At 42.2% G+C, this 19,191-nt stretch overlaps 1 protein-coding gene across 1 annotated transcript in view; it reads right to left on the bottom strand.

Annotated features, from left to right (window-relative positions):
• Positions 1-19,191, bottom strand: part of MYO3B (myosin IIIB) — a 1,099,693-nt gene that overhangs the window by 321,693 nt on the left and 758,809 nt on the right. Inside the window, exon 22 of the mRNA XM_069221545.1 lies at positions 2,377-2,491. Coding sequence (XP_069077646.1) covers positions 2,377-2,491 — 115 coding nt within the window. The remainder of the gene's footprint in view (positions 1-2,376; positions 2,492-19,191) is intronic.

The raw sequence follows: 19,191 nt of genomic DNA, 5'->3' as shown, positions 1-19,191 counted from the left end.
TGTTCCAACAGAAGACTTACAACTAGAAGTACTATAAATGTGGCACAGCTTGGCTATTTCCTGGCTTCAGGGAGTCAAGTCAAAGTGAAATGTTATTCTTCACTCCTCTTAGCGGCCACTTTTGTCTAAAGATATTTAAGCTTATGTTAAAGTGTATCCGGTTAGTGCTCAAGACAAGGCCATAAATGAAAAACCTTTTGGATACCTTTAGGTACTATCTATGCCACCTCAAAAATGGCATACCGTCTAAACAGATTTCATTGTAAATGTACCTCCTTCTGATTGCTTCATTTTAATTATGGTTACCATCAATAAGCCAAGGATGCATGTTTTTGCATTTAAGACCATTACATTCGCTCCTGAAGTGGTGAAAAAGTTTGTTTCATATCTTTGGACTAAATGGTCTGCCTCAGGCTATAGTTTCAGATCGAGGTTCTCACTAGGATTCTCACTTTTTTGACAGCTCAGTGTTCAATGTTAAAGATTCAACAGCGTCTGTCATCTAGATTCCATCCCCAACCCAATGGGCAAACAGAAAAGGTCAACCAAAGTCTGAAACAATACCTAAACTGTTTCTGTAATGTTATACCAAAAAACTGGCTTGAGCTCTTAAGCCTTGTAGAATTCATTGTAAACTATGCTAAATATTCTGCAACCCGGGTGACTCCTTTTTTTGCCTCCAAGAATTTCATTCTCATACCTTCCCAGATTCACATCATCTGATTCCCTTTGTTCCAACAGGCTCTGATCGTGTGTAGAAGTTGCAAGATCAAAGAGAAAAGATCATAAAAACATTCATCTTCCTAAAGAAGTGATGAAAAGAGCTGTAGATAATCACAGAAGACCAGCACCTTCATTTTATTCTGGCCATAAGGTTCGGTTGTCTTCTAAAGTCCTGCCCTCCTGACAGTTACCTACTTGGTTGAGACAATGTTCATTTGCCCTCTTTTCTTCCAGCAAACAAGCAAACCCAGTTGCTTTTTGTCCACAGCTTTCAGCTTCTTGGATGGTACATACAACCTTTCACGTTTCAGGTCTCAAACCATTTGTTCCAGACCCTTTAATTGTTTATCTCCCCCTCCTCCAATCATTGCCTATAAGCATTCAGAGTATGAGGCCAGTGAAATCTGTGATTCATGATACTTCCGTAACCAACTGCCTTTTCTGGTGTAGTGGAAAAGATATTCATCTAGTGAGAGATCCTGGGTTCTAGCCATCTCTTCAAGTACCAGCTTTACCCTGCCATTTTTACAACTGCGTCCCTGACAAGCCAGGATTCCCAGAAGGGGGGCATATTGGTACGCTACTGCACTGCATGGCTGCTGTACAGCCCCACAGCTCACTGCTTTCCTGCCTGTTTGCTGGACACCACTGGGAGCTCCATGGTCAGTGGTAGAGCAGGGACAATGGAGAGAATTCAGCATTTGTGGCATCTGCTCTCATCTCCCTTGGTGTAGGGTCATGGTCAGGCTCGGAATCAAATCAGACTTGTGTTTTTCTTGTGGAGATCTTTTGAGGTGAGGATGGCAGAAGAGTCACAAAGGTAGTAAGGGTCATTGTGTGACATGACCTACGCTCTAGTCTCTGCAGTTAACTACACCTTTCATCATTTCTGGTGTGAAACTTACCATCCAAGATGGTAATACTTCCTATCCTTCCAAGTTCCTGCTTTCCATTCTCTTCTATATAAGACAATGGCTTCCTCTCTTCTCTAAGTCACAATGCAGTTGCAGACAGTTTATTGCCTGCTGGAAATTCCTAATTCTGAACTTTTACTTCTGAAGATAGTTTTGTAAGTTCCTCTTGCTGACTAACTCTTCCTTATGGCTTGCATCTATTCAGCTGTCAGGAAAGCAATGACAAGGACCTCTAGGAAATGTGACAAAAAGCAACTGAGGTGTGTAGCAGGCTAATGTGGAACTCGTGGTGGGAAACAATGGATGATCTTGAATGGGTGGCAGAGCAATAGAGAAACTGGTGGGGGACAAAATTCAACAAAAGAGAAAGAATGAGTGGGCTAGCAATAGAGAAAGTGGGGAGAAGCCATATTCATAACAATGGGGAGGAGTGAAAATGTAAAACAAAACAAGTACACAAGGAAGGGGAAGGAAGAAATGCATGCACTCCCATGGAGTGCTGAAAGAAAAAGAACAAAATAGTTAGCTGATTGTAAAGAGTGGAAAGATAGAATTCATCCAATCTGAAACACTGTGAAACAGGGGTGATACTGAGAAGGGACAAGCAAATTGTAGTTTAGTCACTACAGATGCACAAATATGCCAATATCCAGATGTCTTGGTTAAATCCAACTTTTAGAGTCATACTGTTTTATAACACAGACACTGATAGAATATCACCCATGGAAGTGGAACTCACTCTTCATCATTTGAAATGCAGACTGATTCCCTGGGTGATGTCTGGAGCTTCTCTTCACAGTTCTTCCTAGTTTTCAATCTTCTATAATTTTTTCTGGCAAGGTATCCCCGATAAGCTTGAAAAGAAACAAAAATAAAACATAAATATCATAAATCATAAATATCATCATCAGCAGGTGTTGTGTTATGCTAGATGCATTGTTTAATGTCCATTGTGCCATTAGTAAGGCCTAGCATTGTGGGTGTACCAGTTAATCCAAGCAAAGACATTTCTATCATATATGTGACTTGTGCTAATAATTTTGTTCACACGTTCTCTCGAATCACCACTATACTCCCTTCCCTTCTCCACTCCTACCACAAATAAAGCAAGTATAGTGAAGGTGACTATTCTCTGACATTGGTTTGCAGGGGATAGCGCCTGGGTTTTAAGCAATTTTTGTAGGATTGTCAAGCCTTTCGTTTCTCTTCAAAACATATGCAATCCCCATTTTAGAAAAATGTTTTCTTATGAAGTGAAACTGTATGCTTTCAGTATAAAGATGAGGCCTTATAGTCATGCATAGATGAACATTTTCTTTATAAGGTTAATTCGAAATAGGTTTGCTCCCAATGAATTAATCACATTAAGGAAAATGACTTCTTGGTATGTTTCAGTTGGAGTACCCAGCAGGAACAGTATGTATTCTGCAATATATTTGGTGGTAGATATCATACTCCACACCTTTTTTTGAAGGTCACCTCTGACTACTCAGCTTTTGGATTTAACTGTAGGCGCAACACCATAGACCATGAAATACTTCTGTATACATAAAAACAGGATGGGCACGAAAACAACATGTTAAAATTGTTTCAATATTATCTCTCTAAATAGTCAACTAGTTCAAATTGCCGATTTTGATCCTGTGTAGTATCCTGCATGGTTCGGTTTAACATCCATCTTCTTTATTTTTCATTTTAAACCATTGTGTGAACTCCCTAAAAGTTTTCATATTTTGTTTCATTAATATGCACATGACACCTAAGTATATCTCAAACTGGAATGTCCTAAAACAGTCTCCAAGATTAAATCTTTGCTGTATGACATCCAGAAGGGATGGTGTAAAAACCCCTAAGATGCTATGCTTCAAAGACAATTAATTTATTTTCCCTACTCTGGAATCTAATCCAGCAAACAAGTATTTTTGGCTTAAAACCTTACAGACTGCTAACATTACTCCTACACTGGTGACGACTGCCAGATTCCCGGGTTTTCTTCTGGATATAAACCTATATCTCCAAGGGCACATCCAAGCTATGGCTAAGTCAATCACATTTCAGCTTCAAAAAGTCAAGAATTTAAAATACATTATCTCTCTGTATCACTGGATTGTAAACAACTGGGTTGTCCCATTATGAAGTGTTCTTTATGCTGTTGCCACATCTCTACTTAACATTAAAGAACGTGACCTGGGCCTTCATTTAGAGTTTGTCACTAAATTCCAAAAAGTGTGATAATTCATGCTACCAAACATATTAGAATTATGAGCATTGTGATAAATATTGCATCCCCCAGACAAATTTCAGCATGTCAAACGTGTCCATATTTGTCCATATTTATTCTGGCAAAATCAGGGCATATGTTTTGCCAGCATCAACTGTTTTCTAACTGAGGCAGGTCGCTCCATGAGAACTGCATGCCTCGCTTACAAAGCTCTAACCCTCCGAACACACAAACAAATCTACCAGAGGCCACTTACATCAGTGGTTATTGTACTATAAGTTACAAAGACACAAGGCGTCTCTACATTTTAAAAAGAGATACAGTCTTTGCTGATCCTTTTCTTGCAGTGCGCACAGAGTCTGGAATACTGTCCCACTTCATATAAAAAATGTTCCATCTCTTCAGTTTTTTAAATCATCCTAAAAGAAAATCACCATGGAAAATATTTGCATCTGAATGCTTAAGTTCACTGTTTGACTGTACTATTTTAGTGCATCTTCTTACAATCTGTCTCCAGGGTGAACTTCACCTTCAGACATGTCAGGTCTAACACTAACCATCACAGTCCTGCAAGTGTGACAATTCAGATTATTTCAGGCCACCTAACGCTATAGGAAAGGCTTGGGTGGCAGGCATAACTCTTTTTAAATACATATTGGATCATTAAACAACTATCTTTGTGCTCATCTCAAAATTAGAAAAAACGTGCCACTATATGGTGGACTGACATATAAGTGTCATTATTGATAATTAAGGGGGTCATTATGACCCTAGCAGTCACTAGACCGCCAGGGTCACAGTCGGACCGCCACCAAAGTGGCGATCCGGCCACGACATTATGACCATGGCAGAGCCGCTACGGTCAAACCATCGACACCGCGAGGCTGCCGCCAGCCTGCAGCCAGACGGTCCTGGCGGTTCCGGCGGATGTAATCCGCCATGGCAGCGCTGCTGGGGATTACGAGTCCTCATCCGCCACCCTCTCCATGGCGGTAAACATCACCATGGAAAGGCTGGCAGAAGGAGGGAGCTAGGGGGGCCCTGAGGGCCCCTACACTGCTCATGCAATTGTCAGGAGCAGTGCAGGGGCACCTATGCACAGCCCCATCGCGCAATCCACTGCCCGAATTACGGGGAGTGGAATGCGTGACGGTACTGCTGCACCCACCGCACCACCACATTGCCGCCGGCTCCATTAGGAGCCGGTTGCAATGTTAAGGCCCTGTTCCCCGCCGGCCCAGTGGGGAAGCCTTAATAGGGACGGTGAGTTTCAGGCCGCATAGGTGGCCTGATGGTGGGATGGCATTGCAATGTCATAATGAGGGCCAAAATGCCAAGCACCGGAAACCATCAGCTCAAATTAAGCACTGTCCTTTCTCATACTTTTGGTGTCTAACCTTTAAAAAGAACTGCTTTTCTGTTGAGTAATTCAACTATGAGGGCTGAAGTTCACCTGTTGCCTTTTTTCCTTCCAGAAGCAAACATATTTTTCTACTTTCATGGTTCCATAGTTCTATTCTATACTTCAGAGATTTAAATGTACTTTTTAGACTGTAAATAATGCCATAACCTGCTCTTTCTCTTCCAGTTCAATGTGTATGCTGATCCCAAAGATGTTAATTTATTTCTTATTTTCTTTTGTCCTTTTTCTAGGGTGATAAATTAATATTTACTAGACAAACTAATGTAGCTGAGATAATGCAAAATCATTTGACAGGATAGAGTCTATTTCTATTTTAAGTTCCTCTGTCAATATCTGTTCTTCACTTAAGGATCAGCAAAACTCAACAAGTAATGTTCATGTAAGCTGTTAAATGGATATGTCAGATTGAATGACATCACAAGGATAAACAGGGATTCCAAAACATCACAAAGCCTCCTTAGATTTGACACACACATCAGATTTCCCGATGTCACAAAGAAAGTTCTCTTTAAATTCATGTTTGTGACCTGTACAGACCAGAGCTGCTTTTTCTTATGCATTAAATTACATAATGTCATTATCTGTAGGCCTCTTCTGGTTTGACCTTAATTCTCTAACTGTCAAATTTTCAAGGTCAAATCCACACCTCTTTCATTCTACCACTTGTTATTGCCTACCAAGTTTAATTCCAAAAAGCATCCACTATTCTCTTCTGATTTATTCCAGTTCAGGATCTACTTTCCGTTGTATCTATTATGTCATAAAACCTTCTGATTCTTCCATGTGAGAAGGTAAATGAAGTAAGGTAATTAACACACAAGTCCATGATAAATGCATTTTATCAGTGATATCCGAATGCTGCTCTGCCCCTTTGGCCTGTGCTCTGTGTGAAGGCAGCTTCCCACATCATCCTTCCTTCTCTAAAGATGGAGAGGTTTGAGAGCAGTGGTGTAATGAAACTTGAGGGGGCCCTTTGCAAAGTACATGGTGGGGGACCTCCCTCTCTGGCCCACCCCCTACCACTTTGCTCAGGGGGCCCTCTGGAGCTCGTTCCCCCCAAAGCCACATGCACACCGAGGGGGCTGCGGAGGCCTATGTAACGCCACTGTTTGAGAGCCAGGGGTAACACAAAGAGGTCACTCATGCATTTCAAAGCTCATCTGCATCATAAAGCTGGCGGCGGAGGTGTAATGTAAGTAGGCCCCTGCAACCTTTGTGGTAGGTGTGGTGTAAACCTGAAGCTGGTTGATTCAGTAGTTGATTCTATGGTGGATGCATGGAATAAAAATGTTCTGCTTGATGTAATGGTTCTACAAAAATGTAGAAGTTTGTAGCTTTATCTACTTTGTGAATGCTGAAAAAAACATTTTTAACATTAAGCAGTTGTACTTGGGACTACTGTCTGCTCCTAAAAAAGTCTGTGAAAGCTTTATTTATTTTTTTAAACATATCCTGTTTTCCTTTAAGGAAAATGAACTACATTTAAAAAATGACTGCTTTATTTAAAAGCAATCACAGTCTACTGACCCCAGCGGGCCACTGCCCCTGTGATGGTAATGAATCGTAATGAATCAAATTTTGCAACCTACCTCATTACCATACATGAAGTAGGTCAAATTGTGAACCACTACGATTCAGATTTTTAAGAACCAACCTATTACTGCATAAGTTGGTTCTTAAAAATCTTTGCTGGACGTAAAAATACTGATTACAAATTGCGGCCAGTATTTTGTGACCATATATTAGTGCATATTGCCCCAGATTCCCTGCAACAGAATGTCTGCCTAACAAGTACAGGATATCAGGCGGCTGCAGGGAGTGTAAGCCCTGAGTAGAAGAAAAACAGAAGAGGCACCACTCAACAGTCCTTTCCATCCCGTTTCCCGTTTCCTGCTACCTGGAAACCTGCACAGGAAAGAACAGCTGTGTGGTGCAACTGAAATGATGGTGAGCGGCTACTCAGAGGCATGATCATCTCCCTATGTAGCAGAGTGAATGTTCCCACTGAGCAGGGCCCCTTTTATGTCTTTGCTTCTTTAATCTTCCAAGCTTCACAGTTTGCAAAGTTTTTTAAAAATTGCCTTATTTTGAAGTCTAACATTGCGTAAATTTTAACAGGCCTAGTCCTACCTCTTAGAGAATCAGCTATTATTATAACCACTTTCAGATGTACTTATTAAGGTTTTGGAACATGCAGACCATGTTTTGGCATATACCCAACAATGCCTAATTGAAGGTAATTTACTATATCTCTCTGTACCACAGGTTAAATTTGAGTAATCTAAAAAATATGTGTAATGTGAGAAATGACAGTTCATTGCGCTGGTTTGTAATGTTACAAATACGTTATTATTCATCAACTCCTCCTTATCATCACAACTGTTACCACTACTATCAATAAAACTACAGCTTCCACTGCAACAGCCACCAAATAAACATTTTTTACAGTTTTATATAGCACAAATTTGCCTGAAGTTATTGGTGTGCTTTATGTGAGCACCAGTTACATTGCATAAGGACGTATTCATTTTTGAAGGGACAGGGAGATTAAGCGATTTGAGCAGAATCACAGGATGTTGAGCCAACGCCGAGACTCGAACATGGTTCTACAATTTCAAAGTCAGCAGCTCTTGCCTTAACACCACATCATCTGCAACCACCGTCACCAAAACCAGAACTACTCACGACCACCACTACTATCACCATCACACTGCCATTTCTACAGCCACCATTGCTACTACTACTACCATCACACAAGCCCTATTACACCCACCATCACTACATCATTACTCCAGCCACAATCACAATCCTATGGTCTGTATTTTGTGAAACAGCACAGTTCATTGGAGGAGGCCCTTCCTTTATTAAATATGAAATATAAATAATCTTAAGGACATTGGAGGGCACACTTGTTCAGCAGGTGCATTAACCCACCATCTTACTGTGACCTGTACCTGTAGGCCATGCAACACAACACTCAACCTCCAGGACTATTTTACTGGGAATGGATATTTGTTATGTGCTCAACTCCGCTGTAATTTGTGATATTGATCAATTCACTTTTCAAAATACCACCATCTCATTAGCAGTGTTATCCCCCCTAACCTTCAAACATCCGATACCCTACTTCTCCCACTTAATGCACATCTTTTTGTTCAGTACTCCATAGTGATTGTTGGGTAAATCTCAGACTCGCACCTTTCAAATCTCACTGACTAAGCTACGCCCCTGAGCCAGTTACAACAGAAGAGTTTTTCTAGAAGGGTAAAGGAGTAACTGTCTCGCATGGTCTCACGAAGCAAGTTGCAGATGGTAACAAGCATTGGCAAAGCCTATAGGTCTCACCAATGTGAAATCTATTGGCTTTTTCAATTATGTTTTTTAGCCGGGTTCAGACCAGCCAACTTCACCAAAAATCTCAGTGTGAGGAGGGGGCGAGGCCTTGGAGGGGGCATGGCCTTTTGCAGAGAAGCAGCTAAAATGCACTTATGCCCCCACACCGCTCCCAAAGCCCCTCCTTAAAAAGAAAAAAAAACAAGCTTGATGAGGCTTCTGCCGATGTCCTGGGGTGTTTTCACACCCATTAATGGACATCGGCGTTTAAAAGCTTCAGAAAACAAGCTGAAAACCACTGTTTGCACTGGATTTCACCTCGTTTTCTATGTCACCGTGTGATATTGGCTCCTGTGTGACGGATCGTAGGTCACTTGGTGCCCCATGGGATTTGGCAGGTTGCCGGTTGCACAGCAGTAGGGCTCCTGTACAACTTGGCTGAAAAAAAAAACATTGACAAAGCCAACAGATCTCACATAGCAGAGGCCTAGTAACTTTGCCCAAGCTTGTTTCATTTACGATCTTTACTATTTGAGCGATGCTTTTATAGTGACAAGAACAAGAAGCCCCTAGATCCCGTTCCCTAATACTTTAGTACGCACACGTTCATCAGTCATGTGTCTAGAAGCCACCATCAGATCATCTCGGCGCTGCACCCCACACTCTCATCCAAAAACATTTGCGCTCCAAGAGAGGCTGCCTTAGGGTAGTAATGAAAATATCTTCTAGCGGCAGAGCTACATTGTCCTCTCCGACCCGTAAGTTTTATGGAAGTTTTTTTCACAGCCAAAACGTCATAAAAGTTAGGGAACATGTATTAATAAAAATTCACGCTCTTCCGATACTGCATATGCTAAAAAACTTCGGCCCATATTTATACTTTTTGACGCTAAACTGCGCTAACGCAGTTTAGCGTCAAAAAATTTAGCGCCGTCTAACGCCATTCTGAAGCGCCATGCGGGCGCCGTATTTATGGAATGGCGTTAGCCGGCGCAAGCAGACCGGCGCTGCCTGGTGTGATAAAAAAACCACGTAGACCAGGCAGCGCCGGCGTTGGGCAAAAATGACGTTAGGGCGTCTTAAAATGGGGCAAGTCAGGTTGAGGCAAAAAAATCGCCTCAACCCGATTTGTGCCATTTTTTTACGACGCCCAGACGCCATTTCATGACTCCTGTCTTAGTAAAGACAGGAGTCATGCCCCCTTGCCCAATGGCCATGCCCAGGAGACTTGTGTCCCCTGGGCATGGTCATTGGGCATAGTGGCATGTAGGGGGGCACAAATAAGGCCCCCCTATGCCACCCAAAAAAAATTAAAAAATATAAAAAATTATACTTACCTGAACTTACCTGAATGTCCCTGGGGTGGGTCCCTCCATCCTTGGGTGTCCTCCTGGGGTGGGCAGGGGTGGCAGGGGGGGTCCCTGGGGGCAGGGGAGGGCACCTGTGGGCTCATTTTGAGCCCACAGGCCCCTTAACGCCTACCCTGACCCAGGCGTTAAATAGTGGCGCAAATGCAGGGTTTTTTGACCCGCCAACTCCCGGGCGTGATTTTTGCCCGGGAGTATAAATACGACGCATTTGCGTCGCCGTCATTTTTTTAGACGGGAACGCCTTCCTTGCATCTCATTAACGCAAGGAAGGCGTTCACGCAAAAAAATGACGCTATTTGCCAATACTTTGGCGCTAGACGCGTCTAACGCCAAAGTATAAATATGGCGTTAGTTTTGCGCCGAATTTGCGTTGAAAAAAACGACGCTAATTCGGCGCAAACGGAGTATAAATACGGGCCTTCATATTTTAGACAGATCAGTAAATAAGTATTAAAAGGTAGGGGTGTCTAGTGCAAGCTCGAGAATAAGACAGACGGAATTGTTCTCAGCAAACAGAAATGGCGATGCCGAAGCTACTGAGATCAGACACAGTGAGAATTATTCAAAAGAGTTGAAAGCGCAGGAGGCAAAATTGCTTTGGTCAACGGTTTGTATTTTCAGTACACTCGCAATAACTACCCTAGCCCTGGAAATCCTACGGAAGTGAGGGTTGGCAAAACGCAAGTTCATGAGCAGATTAGCGCTTCACATGCCTTTTATGCAGGTACATTAATTTTGGTAAAGTTCTTTACCAATGGTTAGTTTACCGTGCTCCCCCAGAATACCACCTCACATAATCCTGTGTGAATCATCAGGCATGCGCTCTTATACATGGCACACAAGTCACAATTCATGCCTAAGTACCAAACACACTGCACAATCGGACAACACAACAGTAGTGTCCTCACTACATACAGGTCCCCACATTCCCAGGACTGTACTGCTACAAATGGAACATGCTAGGCTCCAAAATGATAAAATAATTTGTTCTACCAGTGCTTAATTTGAGCCGTGATTACCGGTGCGAGGCACCGGCACTTATTTTTGAGTGCCGGTACTTATTTTTCTGTCTCAGGCATTTACTGCGAGCAAAAGATACATATGGGAAAGATGAGGAAGAGAAAGACAGACAGTCGTCATAAAGGGAGAAAGCAGAAAGCTGCAAGAGTGAGCGGAAGGGGCAGGAAGTGGCTGTAAATGGATTGAAGAGGCCCGAGATGGCTTCAGGATTAGGCTGCCTCAGTATTCCGTGCTCGCACATTTAATTGCAGGAGCCCTGTGTTTTAGAGGAGAGCTTTGGGCACAGGCAAGTTTTTATTTTCAATTTAGGCACTGTCTACTACATGTGTCTTGTTGAGACTTGTCACTGTAGACAGATGGTAGCTGCAAACAGTGCTTTCAATGGAAACATGGAAGTGCAGGTACTCACTATTTAGAGTACCTGTTTGCTCCTGAGAAGTGCTGGTACCCTCCTACTACGTGTATTGCAGCAGTAATGAGAAGTGCTACTGCTCTACCTTTAAAATTAAAGAAGTGCGGGTACTCAGTACTGGACAGTACCTGCCCATTTAAAGCACTGGGTGCAAATAAAATTAGGAATAGCGAATATCTATAGGCAGGCAAACAAAAATTATGGAGAAAACCAATTATTTGCAAAGGCCATCATGGATACCAACAGATCCTAATGCCTGGCCACCATCACAATCTGCGGAAGATCATTATAAGTGCTACAGCAGGGGTGTGCATTGGCGATTTAGGAGCGCATGACCCCTACAAGATTTCATAAGATAAAATAAATGTGCACACTGTGAATCTAAATGGATCTCATGTGAACAGAAAATACTGTGAATTTCAGGCATGAATCCGGTCATCATGGACCTACTTTGGACACCCTTGCACTACAGTCATTGTGCAGATCATGGTTTTGGCAGAGAATATTTTCTTTAGGTCCAAAACAAATCTACAGAGCAGGAAACACGTACTTAAAAAACAATTACAAACTAATAGAGAACTTACTTTGCTAGCACTACAATATTTTTGTTACCGTGTATATATAAAACAATGGGAGTAAAGTAAACACAGTGTGCTGACAATATTCTGTCCAACCAGTAATGGTACAAACATTAACCAGGTTAAAACAACCCGTTTTCTGAATATAGCATTTGCATCATGGTAAAATGTACGAAAAATTAAGTGAATATTGGAAAGCACCAAAGGGTAATTGGTAAATAAAAAACACAGACTGCCTGGGCCCAGGTCAAAACAAAAGGAAGATGTGTATACTTAAAGCAACATCCTGTCAAAATGAGCAGTCGTCAAATACTACAAAGACAGAAAGCTTCATATTTGAGTTACATGTACAGACTAAGAAATGGGAATTGACACAAACGGAAAGGGCCTAAAATTGTTTACCAAGATAAAGTAATTTTCTGTCTACAATGTGCTCTCCTGCTTGGAAGCATACAAACATTAACCAATTTGAAATAAACCGTATTTTCAGCATAAAGCATTGTATGGTCAGAACATCCAATAAATGTAGGAAAAGGCTTTATAAAAAAAAAAAAACGTATTTTCAAACTAAACGAGAAAACACGTATTAATAAAAAACACTTACTTACAATCTAAATGAGCTATTGCTTTATGACCATAGCGTTACAGCAAGGAAACAAGCGCTATTGCAATGCTCTACATAAGCAGACAAACATATATACTCAATACAACCAGGACCGGGAGGGGAGGGGAGAAGGAACGGGGAATAAGCCCCAAGGGCAAGGAGGAATGGGGGAAGAAGAAATAGTACCCCTGACATTCGCGAGCAGTGGATAGGCACTAATTAAACTGAATCAATCTGTGGTTGGTCCATGCGCCACAGAAAGGAAGGTAAGTGATGATTTGCCTATATTGGCCAATTAGGGGACAGCAAAGAAAAGTGACACTGAAGCCAACAAATGTTAAGCTGTGGGCAGGCTCCAAGTCCTTTCTTGTAAACAATAGTGTTTCACAAGCAAGAGGGCATGAGGCAAATGCACTGTTGTAGACGCAGCCTAAAAACCTGTAGTGCGGACGTCCATCCTCCTCCTTGGGCACATTAAGTAGGGGGCAGCTCCAGGCAGAATATTTTGCTTGAACGTATCAATCATGCCGAGGTTATAAAGTTCTATGAGAACCTATCATTTGCTTGCCGGAACAATGAGAATTTGAGGTCTGCTGTCTACACACCTGCTGCATTTCAATCTGCATACATGCAGAGAGATCTTGCTTTTTCATAAAAAAAAAAAAGTCCAATAGCAGAAAACAACCTGTTCTCCAGTGTTACCGCTGCCTGAGGGGACGTATGTTTTTGGTGCACAGCCTGACTCAGCATTTTCAGTAGATAGGACTTGGGCCCATATTTATAATTTGTGACGCAAACCAGCGCCGGCGCTGGTTTGCGCCAAAAAAGTTACCGCCGGCTAACACCATTCCTACGCGCCAGGCGGGCACCTTACTTAAGGATTGACGTTAGCCGGTGCTGCGGGCTGGTCAGAATAAAAAAAAATGACTCACACCAAGCAGCAGTGGCATAGGGGAAAATGGGGGTTGAGCGTCAAAAAATGGTGCAAGTCAGGTTTGAGTAAAAAATCATGGCTCAAACCGGACTTGTGCCATTTTTTGACGCACAACCCCCATTGAAATGACTCCTGTCTTAGCAAAGACAGGAGTCATGCCCCCTTGCCCAATGTCCCCTGGGCATGGCCATTGGGCACAGTGGCATGTAGGGGGGGGCAAATTAGCCCCCCCCTGCCACTTTAAAAAAAAAAAGTGATACTTACCCCAACTTACCTGTACCTACCTGGGATGGGTCCCCCCATCCATGGGTGTCCTCCAGGGGTGGGCGAGGGTGGCAGGGGGTGTCCCCTGAGCTGGTTTGTGTGACTTTTTTAACAGAAACGTGGCACAAAGTGACACTAAATCTACCCGATAGTGCTGTAAGGTCATTTATGATATGCTGCACTACTAAACTGCAAACTAAAAAATATATATAATCCATTCTGACATCGGGTAAAAGAGGCCTAAATGTACTGTCCATCATGCAACAGAGCACTGAGTGAAAAATTGCTGTAATGTGTTGTACTAAGGAGAAAGACTTTGGCAACACCAGGTTTATAAAAAGTCATTTGGTGATGACATAATCAATGGTGCAAATGCAAAAAAGCCAGCTTTGTAAAATCCCCAGGATTCTAATATGGTGCAAAGATAAGCGTGTTGTATCAAACACAGGATTTGTACTTGTTCATTGTAAATTCCGAGGTGTGGCACCTGAACAAGCATAAGCTATGTATTAAGTTACACGAAATACTAAACAATATATTCTTAGTTTCGCTTGGCATAAGGATTAGTAGAAAGCCAGGCAAAGTTTTTTAGTAGATCCAGCTCTGCATCAAATCCAAAGGGTGTTGGTGCCAGCCTACATCAGACATGCCCCCTTCACATAAAGGAAATGGAGGTTTGTACCTCGAGGCACATACTATTTTTGATGCTGAGTGGTATTCAACTTTCTGTGCTTAGAACCTTTAGCCCAGAAGATTTAATTGACAGGGCAATTTGTAGCGTGAAATGCTGCATTGGGACACAAGCGCCTGCACAAAAAAAGGACAACTTTTGATATAATTATATGAGCATGTTTGGAGATTTTTGACTAATTGGGGCCCTTTGGGAGTTGTAGGCAATAGCGAGATGCAAACATTTCATCCTTAATTCCCGATACTGTGTGGTAACACCCTGCCAGTGCCTTAGAATTACAAGTTAAATCCCAAGGAATAGGGACTAACTGTATGGAGAAGCATTTTCCGGTGTTATTAAGCACAGTATTCCCTTTTCAGTGGGGTTTGACACAAAAACTTACCAACTGCTTGGAGAAGGTGGTTACTGTGTGTGCGGATCCTGTGCAACAGAGGAGGAAGTGGGTAAGGGAGGGGATGATGTCGTTTGTTAGGTGCTTCTGTCGTCCTGTGGCTGCTGGTCGGTTAAGGGCTGCTGAAGAAAGCAACCCTTTAATCTGAAGATTTTACTAGCCAGATTTTCCAGTCAGTAAAATTAGGTTTGTTCTTCCCGCATCCACTAAAGTCCTTTCTTGATTAAGTGGTAGAGAATTCCACAGGGCAATTCTGTTCCAGTCAAATCATAATCAGGGCCTAAGAGTGAAATTTGTTTCTGCTATTCATGTTATCAGCCATGCAGAATGACATACAATTATTGGCCCACAGAAAGTTTCAAAATAGAGGACTGCAACTCAACTATATTACAAGTTGTATTGAGTGCTGCGTCTCCCAAGCCCTTCCAAGTTATTAGTCTACATTTCTGATATAAAACGCTCATTGAGAAACCTAGAATAAATATTATGAGAGTAGATTTGCTATCCATCCTATATCTTCTCCGTGTCATGCCGCTGGCAATATTATTGAAATGCTCTGGGAGTGAAAATGGTTAAATATGCCACATTCCAGGCACAAAACATATTTTGGGATTAAATACGTGCGGGCATGATGAAGCACTGATGGATTGCTAGCTTGTTATGACCTTTCTGCATGGAAGCAATCCCAATGCAAATCCGGCAATACTCTAGAATAAGGGAGACATGCTCTGGAACAAACAAAACCATGACGGGACGCACAAAACGAACACATCCAGATGGTGTGCATTCCCCTACAGGTGGGATGCTGGTGCACATATGGAGAATTCACCTAGTAGATGTTACCAGAAGGTTCCTAATGCAGAGTTTGAGTAAGGATGGGCTGCCAGCTGGCTCTATGATTGGAATCCCTCACCAGAATCCAATCAGCCAATCAGAAGGGACCACGCTGGTTCCAATAAGTGTGTGCTTAGTCATCATGAGTGCCCACTCCGCAGCTGACAGGAGGGTAGGTGGTAGAATTCAATGACCCACTCTGACATTGGGAGGCACCTGTCAGATATCAGTGTGAACTCTGTTCGAGTAAATCAGCTACCCAACTACCACCTATATACATTGCAATCTAATGAAAACAATGATGCGACAGACAGAGGCGACGTTTTAGGGCATGGCCCCGGCCTTCCACGGGGAACCCTTCCCTTCTAGAGCCATCTCTGCTCTGCAGAAAATCTTGCCCTGGGGAACTTGAGTAATGAACAAATTGTTTTAAATACCGTTTTCCTTCAATTTATCTTTACTGTGGGTAATGGGTGAGTCCATTGTGGACATTTTACTGAGAAATGCTGTGTTTATGTTTCATGCAACATCGATAAAAGTTGTTTTTTTCGATCAAAACAGGGCCTCACACATAAGAAATGAGAGAGCCTCACTGAGATTATTTTCAGCAATATTATGAAAACACCAGTCACTGACCTTGAATAATAGTTTTAAACACATTTAAAATGTGGACAAGCGTGCCTGTGCACTGTCAGTGTCCTGGACATATAGGGCACGCAAGAACTGAAATTGCTTGGTAAATTCAAAGTTGTTCTGACGGTGGCCGCCAAAATCTATTAGGCCCAGGGTACCCCAAAATCCTTAAAATGTCCCTGCTAGACGGGCCCGCCTCGGGCGGAGGTAGGCGGCGGAGCAGCACGAAGCTGCTGGCCCGCGTGGCCCTTTTGCAGACGCGCCTCCGTTAAGCTCCGAGCCCAGCATGAATTCACCACTCTTGTCAAGTTACGAGCAGTGACAATGAAAGCTGAAGGGGTCTGAGGGACCGCAAGAGAGACGGCGAGGCAGTGGGGCCTCGACTCCTACGCTGCTCAGTAGAGTAAGCAGCACTCTTTCAGGCACAGTGAGGCAGCCTCTTCTGGAGAAGTTTGCAAAAGGTGCTATTTGGAGTTGTCGAGACACTTTAAACGTCTTACTAAACACAGACGCACTTACCACCCGACTTCTTTCAAGCTGATGAGCATTTTTACACGCAGCTCTATGCTGCTACGCTGACCCTCCCGCAAAACTTGCAATATACAACAAAAAGTGCAATAACCCGCTGCAGTCTCAGAGATGGACTACGTACTCACCAGACACAAATGCAAGCTGTAATGGCAGAAAGTACAAAAAAAGACCGTGGGCTGGACAAAATGTGATGCACACATCAGCAATGCAAAAGCTACAGGGACCTCCTCTAAACAAGCTGATCCCAAGCCCATCTCTCTGTATTATTGTTCTGTTGTTGTTTTGACATGGACTCTAGCAGGCAGCAGAACTAAAAATTACTGATATCTTTACACAATGAAAATCCTGTTCTTTGGGATTCTCTCACAGCCATTACATTTTCTACTCACGAACACAGAGAAATTACATTTACAGCTGACTGGAACAAAATCAGAAACAACAATTGAAAGTTTGTAATAAAAAATAAATGCCAGATGTCCACAACAGTGAAGGTTAATCTGAAGCATATTTTGAAATATAGAGACATTTTATTTCTGTTACCATTATAAAATAGGTTTTGAGCCTGGAGCTGCTCACATGGCCACAGTAAAAATGTGTCTAAGCACTGGCTGTTTCATCATCGCCATCTTCATGGCTGACTGTCGCTGGTTTGACGCTAAGTGCTTGGCTCAAAGAGTGTGAAATTAGCAGGCTCGTGTTGCTAGAGCCCATAAACAATCATCATATTATGGAAGAAGGACGATTACCAGCTGCCGCTGTATATCCATCATGCAGTATGTATTCTATGTCCTGAATTTATGAGTGGTAGTATATCACTGAAAGAATTGATGACTAGATTTGAACTAAGAGACCTCTATGGGAAATGAAACATATCACTCTTCATAATATATAGGGCGGTGTGCAAGTCGTACATATTGAATATTCAATCGGGTTATTTCTTTGAAGCAAATCAAGTATCTAGCAGTGAGATTGCATTTTAATAAGTGAATAGTATTCTGTACCTTCATCAGCTATTTACAAATATTTAAAGCTTATGCACACAATTTCGTTTCTGAGAAGGCACATATTTTTTGTTAAATGTTTACAGACTGTAAAGGACTGAAAGGCACTGATATTCATTAATTTCTAAAAATTAAATTTGAACTAAATTTACATTTTTTGTAAGCTTACATTACATACAAGGTTAGCTCTACTTTTTTGATTGGTAATTGTCATTGCTTTGCATCTCCCTTCTTTGTCACACTCCATTTTTAGGTCGAAGCCTGCCAGACAGCTGCTAAAGACATCTTGGGAACATTTGAAAGCATCCATTGGAATACATTCCACCCGTTGATTGCATTTGGTTTTATTGTTTTGTAACTCACAAATTCTGGTTCTCTTTTTGCTGACTTTATTTGTTTTAGGCTGTCCAGCTTCAGTTCGTCCCTTCCAAGGACCAAAGCCTTTTCACACTACCTCTCTTTGTATTCTTCCACAAGTGCTTCTTTCTGTAAACAGGCCTGTAAATTGTGTACATATTTTGTCACATTTGCTGTGTATTTGTGCATTCAAAGACAGGCTCTGTCTTCCGAGGGATCTTGGGGTTTACTTTTCTTTTTCTGATTTCAAAGTCAGGGGACTTATGTGACAACCTTGCTAGATACAGGGGTTCGGAAAGGTTTTTTTTTCTAACACACAACACAATTTAAATTAACTGTGAAAGTATTTCAGAATAAGGATGAAGAAGAATTTAGTATCTCTATTTTCTAAGATATATTGCAGGCTGACAGATTTGGAACTACAGACAGGATTGCTCTAGTCCCAGAGTAGCAATTCTGTAACTGCTCAATGCATTGGTCATTTGGAATGATGGTGAAACTGTTGAAAATATTCCTCCTTGCAACTGGATTTGGTTCATCATATGGCAGACATGGTTTCAAGCTTAGGTGGGCAAGCACCAAAGGGATCTCTACGGAGGCTCGGGATTGGCCTTTGTCTTTTCTTGCTTCACATGTGCATATAACAGCCAAGGCAAGACTGAAGAGTAATGTGAAGACATGAAGCTTAAGAGGCTGTCACTCACTAGCTGCTTCAACAGGTTACAGACGCTGAGCAGAAAAAATATACACACAGATTTCTCTCTAAGAGAATTTGTAAGGACCAAGAAAAATTCTCTGCATCTATCGGACATTTCTAGAGCACCCTGAAGAAACAACACACTGGCCACCACACTCATCTTTTCAGGTCTGTGCAAGCTCTAAAATGTCAATGCACAAAGTGGAGTCTATCAGCTCTTCAAGAGGTACCTACGTTTATTGGCAGCAGCCAAGAGGCTA

Source organism: Pleurodeles waltl, chromosome 3_1, assembly GCF_031143425.1.
Source record: "Pleurodeles waltl isolate 20211129_DDA chromosome 3_1, aPleWal1.hap1.20221129, whole genome shotgun sequence".
Lineage (NCBI taxonomy): Eukaryota > Metazoa > Chordata > Amphibia > Caudata > Salamandridae > Pleurodeles > Pleurodeles waltl.
Note: the sequence above shows the minus strand (reverse complement) of the source record. Positions and strands in the feature narration are given on the sequence as shown.